A 14,592-nucleotide genomic window follows, 5' to 3' on the forward strand; every position below is an offset into this window, starting at 1 on the left:
AATGACTGTGCTACAATGAGTTCTGTGCTATCTTTTTTTTTTTTGTCAACTAGAAAACTAAGACCCTGTGGAAGGTTTCTTGTCAGTACTGGGGTTGACACATTTGGGACATGACCCACAGGTTATGCATCAAATGCACAATACCATGAACTTACTTCTTCATCTGCAGCTTCCTTTGTAGATTCTTTCTTGACCTCTTGAAACAGCCATGGATTGGTGAAGCTGTCCCTAGGAGATATTGAGAGAGGAAAGTGAATGACCAGGTTGTGAACTACCAGAAGACTGATTAACTGAGTGCAATCATCACTGTAAATGTCATTTAAAAAAAGTAGCTGACTTCCGGCTGAGTATGTGAGTGAGAAGACGCACGTGAAGCGAGCTCCCAAGCATTTTTTCTTTCAGTTATATCTTTCAGGCTACCTAAAGCTTTAAGCACACTTGATGGTTTCGTTTTTTTAATCACTTATTCTAGGATTGTTGCTTGGAAAGAATTTTGGCTTCTGAAAGGCAACGTAAACTTAAATCGTCAGCGACCGTGACAGGGAGTCATGGCGACAAGCTGCCGCTAGATCTGGAAAATCTCCGTGCCACTTTGATCTCTGAGCTATTATCTACAATCGCAGAACAGGTGAAAGCAGCCATTGACTCCGCTCTTACACCAGTTGTTGTGTCTTTTGAGAGTTTTAAATCAAGCATTGAATCACAAGGATGACACATTGGCGAGCTTGATAAGCACTTGAACGATTACAGTGACCGCATTGAAGCACTGGACGGTGCTAAAGTTGAATTCGGCTAACAAACAACTCACCAATACCGTGGAGGACTTGGAGTCACGCTCTCGGCGTTGCAATCTCCATGTCATCGGCATCCCAGAGCGAGCAGAAGGGAGCGATCTGGTTACCTTTATGTCACAGTTTCTCCAGGATGTGCTTAGGTCAGAAATCTTTCCAACTCCCCCGCTGCTAGATAGAGCGCACCGTATTGGCCCTGCACCTTCGGCTGACTGGGAAAATCAAAGGCCTAGAGTAATGATCGTGCGGTTTCACTACTTTAACGACAAAGAATTGGAACCAACTCTTCCATCAGAGCCGTAAGGTCTTCATTTTCCCTGATTTCAACTCCAGCGTCGCTAAGAGGAAGGCGGCATTTACAGCAGTGAGCAATGGCCCGCGTGAGAATAGTGTGCGGTTCTCTCTTAGATTCCCTGCTCGCCTGCTGATCGACCTCGGCGATGAGAAGCTTCAATTCGACTGCCCCAAAGAAGCACAGCGATGATTTAACGAACGGTATTCAACATCCTACGTATTTTGTAGAGATAAAAATGCAAAGGACACCATTGTATAAGCAATTGTATTCTTGATACAATGCTAACTGTTATCCGAGTGAATTTAGGCAAATAAGTGCTTTCATGTTGCCTGAAATGAATGTTCTCTATGTTACTCCATATATGTTCGGAAGTGACTTCATGTGACATAGATGCGAATTGATAGGATTTACCAGCATAGGATGTTCTGAGTTTTGGCGTTCTACCTCCATTATTTGGGAATGGAGAGAAGAATTTGAGTGATGTTCAGGGTAGGGTGGGGGGAGTTTTTTTATTTTTATATATATACATATATATACAATACTTTTTTCTCCTCCGCTTTTGGCCTCCTCTAATTATATATTAAACTTGATGAACAGCACCAGAAGTTCAGTTAGATTCTTGAGTTGGAATGTGAAAGGACTGAATAGTCCCATTAAAAGATCCAAAATTTTTACACATTTAAAACAACAGAAACCTGGCATTGTATTCCTCCAGGAAACTCATCTGTGCCTCAAGGATCAATGCAGAGTCCGAACTCACTGGATATCACGAATGGTAGATATGTAATTGTGAAAGGGAAAATTTCACAACGCCAGTAGTTTTGGTAAATGTATATGCCCCAAACTTTGATAATACTCTCTTTTCTCAGAATTTGTTCTGTAAGATCCCAGCTCTGAACACACATCTTTAGATATTTGGGGGAGATCTAAACTGTGTTGTTGATCCAGATTTGGAGAAATCAAGTACTGTTATGAAAGCTCCCCCTGCCATGTCAAAGATATTTTCTGAGTTTATGGTTCAGAATGGTTACACTGACCCATGGAGACACTTTAATCCCACAGCGAGAAAATACTCATTCTATTTGTATGTCCATCAATCTTTTTCTCGTATAGATAATAAAAAAAAAAATGTTTAGCAATAATATATTATAATAATTAATAAATAATTCCTCAGGTTGTAAACTCTGAATATCTGCCCATTGTTATTTCAGACCATGCCCCTCTAAGTCTTGACATTCTTTTATTTTCATATCGCACTTCTCGACCACCCTGGAGGTTCAATTCTTTACTCCTATCTGATTCAGCATTTTGTGAATGTATTTCTAATTCAATAGATGATTTTCTCCTTACTAATCCAATTTAATCTCTTATTCCTTCCTTTGGGAAACTTTGAAAGCTTTTTTAAGAGGACAGATAATCTCTTACTCTGCTTATGTTAAGAAAGAACGGAGGAATAGGATAAAAAAGTTATCTGACAATATTCAAGCTTTAGATGACCAATATACTCATAACCCGACTCCTGAGCTACATAAACAAAGGCTTAATTTGCAGGTAGAATTTAATCTGTTCTCCACAGGTGAGGCAGAGAGACTTTTGTTACACACACGTGGCAATTACTATGAATATGGGGATAAGGTCGGTCGACTCCTGGCCCACCAGCTGCACAGACGAGCGGCTTCCCGTTTTATTACTCAAATTGCACAGCCCGGTGGCGCATTAACCTCAGATCCTGAGGAGATCAATCTGACTCTTAAACACTTTTACTCCTCCCTGCAGGAAACTGAAGCTTCGGACCATAAAGAAGAAATTAAACAATTTCTTGGGCTTGTTAACTTACCTAAGGTTGACTCTCCTTTAGCATTTGAACTTGATAGACCTATTACCTTAGAGGAGATTATTAAGTCAATTAATTCATTGCAATCTAAGAAATCCCCTGGCCCAGACGGACTGCCCTCTGAATTTTATAAGAAATTAAATGCTAAATTGACTATATATGTATTTGGGGAATCTTTAGAGCTAGGTATGTTGCCCCCAACACTGAGACAAGCATCTATAACTCTATCACTTAAAGATGGGAAGGACCCAACATTATGTAACTCATACAGACCTATTAGCCTCCTCAATGTATGTATTAAGGAGCCTCCTCCTTAATATTTTATACTCAGGACAAAACAATAGCTCCTCTGAGGTGATCATCTCGTTAGACGCCGAAAAGGCATTTGATAGGATAGAATGGGCTTATCTGTTTAGGACATTAGAGGAGTTCAGTTTTGGGGATGGATTGATTTCATGGATACGTTTATTATATGCTGACCCTCAAGCTTCAATTTATACTAATAATGTTAAATCTGAGTATTTTACTTTATCACGGGGTACGCGCTAGGGATACCCCCTATCTCCATTACTTTTTGCCATAGCTATTGAGCCCCTTTCAATAATGCTTAGAACACTTCCAGCATTTCAGGGTATAATCCGCAAGGGAACTGAATATAAATTAGCCTTTTATGCTGACGACTTGTTACTCTACGTTACCATTGCAATTGCATCTATCCCTGAGATAATACATCTATTAGATGATTTTGGGAAATTTTCTGGGTATAAACTGAACTTACAGAAGAGTGAATGTTCTCTACCCATAAATCAGTCTGGCCAAAAACTAAAACAGAATGACATACCTTTCCACTTGGTGAGTTCTAAAAAATCTTGGTATTAATCAAATTTTACACCTTTAGTTTCATACATGAAGTCCGCTTTTTTAAGATGGGCAACTCTTCCATTATCTCCACTAGGTAGGATAAACGCTGTTAAAAACTCCTAGAGTTTCCAAAATTTTGCTCCAAAAAAGTCAATTTAGTGGAGCGCTTTCCTTGCCCAACTTTATGTATAATTATATGTATAATTATGTATAATTATAATATTCAGAAATTGGTGTTCTGGGTACAGACCTCGTCTTTACCATGGTGCCACTTAGAAGCTCAGTCTTGTATTTTAACATCTCTCCCTGCTATGGTGTTCTCTTCTCTCCCTATGTCCCTTTCACATTACACGAAAAACCCAATAGTATGCTCTTGTCTCAAAATATTCTTTCAATTTTGGCATCATTTTAAATTTACCTCGGCATCAACCATGGCTCCTATACGAAATAATCATCTCTTTCTTCCTCCCGTTTCAGATTCTGTATACTCTTTTTGGGAAAAGAAAGGTCTGAAATGCTTTGAAGATCTTTTCATTAATGATGAGTTTGCAAGTTTTTCTGAATTATCCTCATCATTTAATCTGCTTCCTTCTCACCTATTTCGTTATTTTCAAATTTCATCTCTGTTCTCTGGGTTTCCCTCTTCGCTTTTAAACTGAATCCTCATATGGGTGGGATTATCTATGCAATTAGATATATGCAAATATCTTGTCAAAGGATAATGCTCACAACATCAAAACTATCAGGGCTTGGGAAGAGGAACTTGACTTAGAGTTTGAGGATGACTACTGGAGTAGAGTATTAGACAATGTATGTACCACCACTTCGTGTGCTAGGCTTAGCTTTATACAATTTAAAACTATTCATAGACCTCATCTCTCGAAGACAAAACTTTCTAAAATGTATCCCAATGTTTCAGATTTGTGTGATAAATGTAAACTTTCACCATGTAACCTTAGCCATATGTTTGTATTTTGTCCCAAGTTACAGAACTTTTGGAATTCTTTCTTTAAAATAGTTTCTGATCTCCTAGGGGTCAAGTTAGCTGTTTGCCCTTTGATTGCAACCTTTGGTGTTTCATCTCGGTGTCAGCCTTTAAGCCGTAGATAGGCTGATGCCGTAGCTTTTGCATCTTTTCTCGCTAGGCGCAGAATACTGTTATCTTGGACCTCCTCACAACCCCCTTCTATTTCAGTTGGGCTCAAAGATTTGGCCCTTTTTTTTAAAACTTGAAAAAATTAAGTACAAAATCAGAGGTAGGGGGGAATCTTTTTTCAAAAAATGGCAACAATTTATTACATTCTTTAATGATTTACAAACCTTAGACGTGGATTGAGTGGGGGTATATATATATATGTATTTTTTTTGTTTGTTTTTTGGTACTAATATTATCATCTCAATTATGCATGTATCTTTGCTTGTATGTAGGTGTACATATATGTATGCATATATGTAATTCTTTTTATTTATTTAATTTAATTTCTTTTTTTTGTTGTTGATGTTTTTCTGATCTTCAGATGTCCTGTTGATCAGATTGGGGATTGCTTTGTTGGGGCTGGGTAGTGTTGTTTATGGTGGGGTGGGGTGGTATAAAATGTAAAAATGCAGTTTGCAACAATAAAAATTCTATGAAAAAAAAAAAGTAGCTCTGTGTATCACTCACTGGTTGATCTCCAGTTCCTCCATCAGATCCCCATGAATGCTCTCTGAATGGATGTTTCCCATTGTTTCAGCCCATGAGGGAATGTCAAGGAGAGAGGCCACAGATAAGTCTTCTTCTGACACAGCTGGAGGATGCCTTTGTGAAGTCTCCACTCTCCGCACCACCCGAAGACTGTCAACATCCTCTTGGACTGAGGAGAGAGCTACAAAAGACAAGAACATCCACTTTGACACTCTTAGACTTTAGACTAAGACTTTTAATTCAAGACTTCTTTTTAGGGTTTACATCTTGCAGTTCTCATATATATGCAAAACAAGAATGTGCTTATTGCATTGTCCTACCTTCACTGTGGTCCAAAGTCCTTTCAATCTCTGCATATGTTCTTGAGGTTTGCTCCTGGATTGACTTGTGCATTTGAATCTCAATAAGATGAACAATGTCCATGCGATTTATTTTAGTGATTCTTTTAATCAATGTATCTTCTGTGGAATTTGAGACATAATAAGAATCTATTATTTAAAATGCATTTTAAGCATTTGCATTTTAATAACATTGTATGAATTTCATTCTGACTGATAAGACTGAATAAGAACAGGACTCACCAGTTGCATGCTTTCCTTCTCTCTCTACCCAGCGCTGCAAAAGGGCATGACTCTGCTCTTGTAATGAATTTGGGTTTTCAGCACGCACTTGCTGAATCTCATCTTCATTGAATTCCAACTCCTTGGCCAGTTCTAAAAGAAACATCCACTTATGTATTTGCATTTTGTTGTTTTTAAAAAAGTGTTTTGATTTTCTGACAACTTCATACTGACATACTACTCACCTGTCCAACTAAAACCTAGAAGGTCCGCAATTATGGCCAAAGTCTCTTCTTTCCTATCTGCATCATCATGCCAGTCCACTGTAACATCAAAGTATTTTCATTTATATTTTATGATAGAAATGTATTAAAAACTGAAAAAAAACCCTTCAAACATCAAAACCCCATTCATTTGCTACTTGAACTACAGGGTGGGCCATTTATATGGATACACCGTAATAACATGGGAATGGTTGGTGATATTAAAGTCCTGTTTGTGGCACATTAGTATATGTGAGGGGGCAAACTCCTCAAGATGGGTGGTGACCATGGTGGCCATTTAGAAGTCGGACAAACAGGACTTTAATATCACCAACCATTCCCATGTTATTACGGTGTATCCATATAAATGGCCCACCCTGTACTTTGACAGCTAATGGACTATTTATATGACTATATTATGGGATATGCATTAACGATATTTGAGATATCACAAAAATGTGTGACTCGAGTTGTTGTTAAGTCTTTATCTCTTTGTAAATTATTTCCAAATTCATTTAAACTTCTAATAGTAGCTCTCAAAGAGTAAAAAAATTATAGTTTTTGTAGCACAAAAAAGTAGCAGTTTTACATATTTCTTAACTCTTTCCCCACCATTGACGGAAATTTCCGTCATTTATGAGACAATGCTTCTCCGCCAATGACAGAAATTTCCGGCTTTTGTGTTTTTACTGTTATACGGTAGGGAGCGCTATGACATCTTCTGAAAGAGTACTGATTCTCCTAATCAAAAGACTTTTGCATCTGTAAGCAGATGCATGCTGTATGCAAAATAACGTGATCATCAACATTAAACAGCATATATGTTACCGAATGAAATGTCGACCCAGGACGAGGTATAGGACTGTGCAAGCTTTGGGGGGGTTTTGATCATTGTTCTGAATCCGATCCAGGCGTAATCTTTGACAAAAATGTGTTTTTCTCAGCTTTTTGCTCAAAATGTTGCTTTTTCTAATGAAACTTTGTGTTTGTTTGTTTAAAAGTAGAGGCTCTGTTCTTTCTTTTGTTACATTGCATGTTCATTTATTCATACAACAAAATATTCTGGGGGCCATGAAAATTTTGTGAAAATGATCAAAAATGCTAGCGGTGGCTGGCAACTTTTTTTTAAAAATGCTGGTGGGGAAAGAGTTAATAGCATGAAAGCACAGTGAATGAAAATATCTATATAATTACTGTATATATTGTATAGATCTATAAAGTTATATAATATTATATGCCATAATATATTCTTTTAAGTATTTTTACACAAAAATGTGCCATTGCCAAGGTTGTTTTAATATTCCTCAGATGAAACATGCAGTAGTGGGCATGCATTGCACAGGAAACTGTAATATTATCAACAAAAAAAAAGTAGAGCTAGTCAATCTTGAGATTTCAGTTTTCATGTACACACTGATATGCAAATGAATAAAACATGACATAAAAAGTCACAAAAATGACACACAAACACACACACAAGAAAACATTGAGATGAGACAAAGTACAGTACAAAACACTACAATATATGAAACATAAAGAACAGGACAACACAGAACAACACATTAAAACACAAAATAAAAAAACTAAAGAAAAAAGACTTTTCATGGAGTTAAGGTAAATTTTGGAGCAAGTAATACGGGGGGCAAGTGCCAAGTAGAGGTACCTTTACTTTGGTCTGGGGTAGTGCTGTCTGAGATTCTCTGCATCTGTGTCTCCACACAATCCTCCCAGTAGGGCCTTGACTCAAAGACATCATCGCCTACGGACGGGGGTCGAATTGCTTTCAAACTACTTTCTATCCCTAACTCAACAGAGGCTCTGTCTCCTTTGGTTTCATCACACTCTGTGTTCCTTGAAGGTTCTAATTCCTGAAAGACTTTGGCAGGTAGTTCAGGTTGACTGGATGCAGAATACTGTGGAGGAGCCTGTGTTGGTGAAACAGGCATCTGGGAGGATGAAGTCTTTGGTTTGGTGTAGTTGCTTTCTATATGAGTGTGATCATCCACAACAGACATGGACCATTCTGAGACACCAATATCTGCCTCAGATTTAGGCCTTTGATTCTGCTCAATGGAGTCCCCTTGTCCTAAAATTTGGTCAAAGCTGGCTGCTTTCACAGCTATTTTTGGCTTAGATGTTGAGTCTTCAATTTCAGCAGCAATGTCCTTGAATAGAGTGGACATTGAAGGTGATGTCTGGAATTGCTGTTGACTAACAGTATGAGCTGAGGCACTAGAAGAACTCATTGATACTTGGTTGGATATGGGCATTTCAACAACAGAATGCTGTTCATCTTCTACTGAGGAGTCGGAGGATTCCAGGTCTTGCTCAGAATAAACTGTTCGTGTTACTGTATAAGTGGCAGTGTCAACATTCGGTATCCGTGTGTCTTCATGGATTCCATTATCCTCTGTGGGGCTCTTTAGTTCACTCTCTAGAGGGAATTTAATCGGTTCTGGATGTTCTGGTTTAATCTTGCTTCCAGTTTGTCTAAAGCCATCAGACTTTGCATCAGGTTCCTCCGTAAACCTGTCTTGATGCACTAAACCATCTGCGGTCATCTCAAATGAAGCTACAGCAACAGACTCACTAGTGTTGAAATTGACTTGTTCAAATTCTTCACTTGGATCTTCACTTATTGGAAAAAAGACTAATCTTTCTTCCTCTTCCTCCATTGTCCTCTTGGTCATGTCAATGGCTCCACCTCTGGTCATCTCAAATAGTTTTCCCTCTTGGAAGAGGAAAGGATTTGGTGTCCCCTCTTCAGTAGGGGTACGTCCTGGAGTTGTGTCAGGTGTGGTTCCATGGGATTGTCTGTCTGTACACAAAGCAAGTATTTTCTGCTCCTCAGCCTCAATTTGTGCATCAAATGCCTCATCATCTTCCACTTCAGCACTCCAGGGAACCAAGTCTCTTGGAGTAGATGCTGGAATTTCTTCTGGCTTTCCTTCATTGTCCTCTTCATAAATACATAAATCTGTCTGGGATTCATTCAGCACTTCCTTTGCTGCAGTAGTAGTACCTACAATTTCAGTAGGAGAAACTAGTTCTAGCACTTTTTCGGAAGTTGGGCTCTCACCAGGAGACTTAGAATCAACATCAGCATCCGTCTCAATGCCTGTTTCGCCTTCTGCTGATGTAATAACCAGATCCTCCTCAGGTGTAGTCCCACCGATCACTGTAGTATGGTACTCTGTAGAGAACTGTTCATAGTCTTCCTCCTTGTTTCCATGGGTTTGCAAAGATGGTATGTTTGTGCATGTCTGTAAATCCACAGTCTTCAAATGGGTATGGTCTTGCTCACCTTTGTCCATGGTCTTTAAAACCTCACTGGTTACATATGATACTTTGTGAGATGACTCATCCAACTCAGGGTTTTCATAATCCTCATCAGACAATGAAGGTTGTAAAGGTAATACTGGGCCAGATTCAGTCAGATTCTCCAAGCACTGCTCCTCTGATTCTTTCGTTAACATTGTGTTAAAGTCTAGTGGACTTTTATGTGGTGACAGGTTTTCTTCTTTCAGTTGTTTAAAATCACAATCAAAATCAAATTTTACCTTTTTAACTCTCGCATCCTTTTCCATTTCATCAAATGTTTTGATCTTTGCAGCCATCTTAAACATCTCTTCTTCTGGAGTGAATTGTCTTTGTAAAGCATCAAAATCATGAAGATCCTCACTGTCAAGTACCTCTTCTTTTTGCTCCAGGGTCATGGAAAGGCACTGCATATCTGGGGTCTCATGGGACCCTTGGGAGGACTCACTTTCTAAATAACTGTCTTGTTCAGAAATGTTTTCTTTTTCTACTTTTTCTACATTTTTCCTAGAATCAGAAACAAAAGACTGACTTGTTGAGAAGACCCTTTCGATATAACTTAATTGTCCATACTCCTCCCCAGTGGGACTTCCCTCTAATGAGTCTTGACATGGGGACTCCTTGTTTGGGCTTGGCTCGATAGAGTCTGGCGTTTTTTGAGATGACCCCTCTTCTCTGATGGGAGTAGTCTCAAGTGAGTCTGTTCTCCAGAGAGTTTTAGAGTCACTTATGGTTTCAGGCAGCAGAGAATCCAAACTAGACGGTCTATCTAGTGCATCTTGACTGTGATGGCAATGTTGAGGTATCTTCTCAGACTCAGTGATTACACTGAAATCTGTTGGCTTCATATCATCTCTATAGGATGAATCACTTATCATGTCATGTGCAGATGTTTCACTGTCCCATTTCATAACTTGAATTGTATCTTGAATTATTGTCTTCGAATTAGTAGAGGATGGTGACTCCGTTTTGGAGGATGGAGAAAGTGAATCCATTTCAGAGTCATCATTGGATGGTGAATCAATTCTGGTCAATAGGGAAGGTGATTTAATCTTAGAATCATAAGGTGATGTCTTGCTTTTTATGTCGGTTACTGAACATAATTGGACACTCTTGTCACTCTCTGCTCTTTCATGTGATGTCACCAACATTGATTGGTAAGTTGTCTCCTTAGCCCCTTGATGTCTGACTTCTGTTTCTTCATTAGTTGTACAGGAAGACAAAACAAAGATTTCAGGGCTATTTTGAGGGGTTTCAGCAAGTCCCTCATGTGTATCACTGTCACATGTGCTGGTGAAAGGAGTCCTAGTCCCTATACTATTGCCAGGAGAGTCTACCAAGGCCTTGTGTTTCTCACTATCAGGACTTTCTTCCGAAGCTTCATGTATTTCACTTTTAAGTAAGGGCTCACCTTGCACCATTGCAGTAGCAAATGCAGTGATTATATTTGATTTACTTGGATCCACAGTTACCTGGTGTATCTGTTCCTCATCATCTAAAGAAGGGCCATCGCTACACTTTAAATAGCGTTTACTTGCTTCACCTGATCTCCGCCTAAAGAGTAGATATCTAGGACTGTCCTCAAGTTCTGCCTTAATATCTGCGCTGAAGTCTTCTGATGGTTTCCTGTCTGGGCTGATCTGAGGTTCCACAGACAATCTCCTATAATGGCAGATGTTATCTTCATAATAGATTCTCTCAGGTATCAGCCCTGGGTCGTCATTTTCTAATAGCTCAGAAGTTATTTGTTGTTCCTCAGTCTCAAATCTGCCTCGTTCCTGAGATGGTTTTCCATTTTGGTCAATTGATGTAAGCTTAGAGAACAGGTCTTCCGGAGAGCTTTCCTCTTTAAAGTTAAAGATAATGTTGGAAGTTATAGCTGGGTCACCTTCTGTATTTTGGATAGACAAAGTACTGTTTAAGGTCGTCAATGGTTTTTCATGTAGTGTTTCACCATCATCGATCATTGGTTTATATTGAATTGTGTTTGGGTCAAAACATGATTCTTGAATGATCTTGTTTTCTACAACATTTTGTTCTTGTAAATGTTGGGTTGATACTGTCATTTGGTTATCATATGTTGGAGGGACCTGCATCATATCAGAACTTGATGCTTCAGAGGTTACAGTTGTAATTGCCCTATCTTGTAAATGTTGGGTTGATACTGTCAGTTGTCTGTCATACGTCGGAGGAATCCGTGTTACAATAGGACTTGACGTTTCAGAGGTCTCAGTCGTAATTGCTCTTTCTTGTAAATGTTGGGTTGTTACTGTCAATTGGCTGTCATGTGTTGGAGGAATCTGTGTTACATTGGGACTTGCCGTTTCAGAGGTCTCAGTCGTAATTGCTCTTTCTTGTAAATGTTGGGTTGTTACTGTCAGTTGGCTGTCATATGACGGAGGAATCTGTGTTACAATAGGACTTGACGTTTCAGAGGTCTCAGTCGTAATTGCTCTTTCTTGTAAATGTTGCGTTGTTACTGTCAATTGGTTGTCATATGTTGGAGGAATCTGTGTTACATTGGGACTTGCCGTTTCAGAGGTCTCAGTCGTAATTGCTCTTTCTTGTAAATGTTGGGTTGTTACTGTCAGTTGGCTGTCATACGTCAGAGGAATCTGTGTTACAATAGGACTTGCCGTTTCAGAGGTCTCAGTGGTAATTGCTCTTTCTTGTAAATGTTGGGTTGTTACTGTCAGTTGGCTGTCATACGTCAGAGGAATCTGTGTAACATTAGGACTTGACGTTTCAGAGGTCTCAGTCATAATTGCTCTTTCTTGTAAATGTTGGGTTGTTACTGTCAGTTGGCTGTCATGTGTCGGAGGAATCTGTGTTACATTAGGACTTGCCGTCTCAGAGGTCTCAGTCGTAATTGCTCTTTCCTGTAAATGTTGGGTTGTTACTGTCAGTTGGCTGTCATATGTCGGAGGAATCTGTGTTTCAATAGGACTTGCCATTTCAGAGGTCTCAGTCGTAATTGCACTGTCTTGTAAACGTTGGGTTGTTACTGTCACTTGGCTGTCATATGTTGGAGGAATCTGTGTTTCAATAGGACTTGCTGTTTCAGAGGACACAGTCGTAATTGCTCTTTCTTGTAAATGTTGATTTGTTACTGTCATTTGGTAATCATATGTTGGGGGAACCTGCATCACATCAGAAGTTGCCATCTCAGAGGTAACAGTCGTAATTGCTTTATGTTCAAAAAGTCCAGACTTGCTTTTTGATGGATCTTGGCCAGTCTGAAATGCCTTCATCAGCTCTCTTACAGACATGGTTTCTTCCAGCCTTTCTGTCTGTGACTTTGGAGATATGGGGGATTTTGGAGGGAGCTTGGTTGATTTTTCTGTCTCTGTGACATATGACTTACCCTGGGAAGTATTCATTTTCCAGTTTTGATTGTCCACCTCCTTTTCTTCTTCAACCTTCTTCTGCAGTGCCTTAACCCTGTCTTTAATGGATCCAATTGGAGTTTCTACAACTCTAGGAGACACAGGAACCAATCCAAAGACAGGTTCAGATCCACCAATAACTGCATCTTCATCAAGAGACTCCTCAGACTGACTCCTACTCATCCTTTCCAGGTCATCTTCAGAACTGCCACTTGCAAACTCCCTCTCTTTACGCCTTTTCCTTACTGGCTTTTTTATTTTTGCTGGACGGTGTTTACCACGGGCAATGAATACCTCTTTAAAGCTTTCTTGAACAATATCTACATCTTGTGAATGACTAAATGGTACAGGTTCCTGCAGACATTGTTCTAAGTCACCACTGAGATATGAAACCATACCTGACATATCCCTCTTAGGAGAAGAACTTGATATAGTGTCTCTTGTGATTCGAACTTCCTGAATGAGAGTCTCTTGGTCTTCAGTGATGTTTTTGCTTTCGGATTCCTCAACATCTGTATCACCGAGAAGTACCCACTCATCATCATCAATGGTTACAGATATCCCAATTGCACCTTCCCTCTTTGTTTTATCCATTGTTCCCTCAAGGAGGATCTCTTCTACCTTTTCCAAGTCCTCTTTCACTTTTTCAACAATTTCAAATGGCTCATCCACGTCGTCATCCCCAGCATTGTCTGATCTCTCTCTGGCATCCGAGGAGCACGATATTTCGGATTTTTCAGAGGTCAGAAGGACTGACACTTTAATCAGGTCCTGCTTCATATCGGACACCTCTGAAAGCAGATCTGGACTTGCGAGTGTGGCAGGATCATGCATGATTTGCATCATGGAAAACTCTGTTGTCTCAGATCCATCATAATCTTCCATTTTAACAGCACAAAGAGTTGTTTAAAAGAACAAAGGGAAAATGAAGAGGACAAAAGACATTGGAAAACTAGTCAGGGCAGGAGCAATACAAACTGTCTTCAGTTCAGATGATAAGGAAACTACTTGACAATGACGAAAATCGCAAAATTTATCTAGATTTGGATCCAAAGGATTTGGGAAGGCATGGGAGCAGTTAAGCAAAGCAAAGAAGAATTACAGAGTGAGGGGAGGAAATGGGCAGGAAATAACTTGCTTAAACACGTTATATTGTTTCAAGTATCCACTCATACACTTGCACAAGAGGGAAAGTATAAAGAAAAACAAAGGGAAAGTATAAGTAATACAGAAACCTGTGCACAAAGAACAAATGAGGAAAGTAATCATAACACAGAGTGGAGCTGTACCAATGAGGCATCTCAAGATTGTTCTCGACATGAAGAGCTCATGTCAACAAAAACACAGATAGCATGTTCGAAACATGTTCAAAGCCCTTAAAAACAGCACTGAGATACAATCAGAGGTTTTTCCCATAAAACACTTTTGAATTATCAAATGCTATGGCTTTGAGTCAATCATGGAGGAACATATGGGAATTTGTTAAAAGACTGAGGTAAATGATAAGGAAAATTTAGGAAAGCAATAATAAACACAAGTGAATCAAATCAAATAAAGAATGTGAGTGACAGGGATAAAAATGTTACACAAATTATGCATA

The 14,592-nt window shown here is 39.2% G+C and overlaps 1 protein-coding gene across 7 annotated transcripts in view; it reads right to left on the reverse strand.

The window, feature by feature from the left end:
- LOC311072066 (ankyrin-2-like) overlaps nucleotides 1-14,592 on the reverse strand; it is a 47,900-nt gene that overhangs the window by 10,422 nt on the left and 22,886 nt on the right. For all 7 annotated transcript variants that reach the window (XM_084096805.1, XM_084096801.1, XM_084096803.1 and 4 more), the window contains 6 exons: nucleotides 7,952-13,870; nucleotides 6,271-6,348; nucleotides 6,047-6,178; nucleotides 5,786-5,926; nucleotides 5,445-5,646; nucleotides 156-228 (listed from right to left, as the gene is read on the reverse strand). In XM_084096805.1, coding sequence (XP_083952931.1) covers nucleotides 156-228; nucleotides 5,445-5,646; nucleotides 5,786-5,926; nucleotides 6,047-6,178; nucleotides 6,271-6,348; nucleotides 7,952-13,870 — 6,545 coding nt within the window. The remainder of the gene's footprint in view (nucleotides 1-155; nucleotides 229-5,444; nucleotides 5,647-5,785; nucleotides 5,927-6,046; nucleotides 6,179-6,270; nucleotides 6,349-7,951; nucleotides 13,871-14,592) is intronic.

Source organism: Abramis brama, assembly GCF_963993115.1.
Source record: "Abramis brama genome assembly, chromosome: 2".
NCBI classification, from domain to species: domain Eukaryota; kingdom Metazoa; phylum Chordata; class Actinopteri; order Cypriniformes; family Leuciscidae; genus Abramis; species Abramis brama.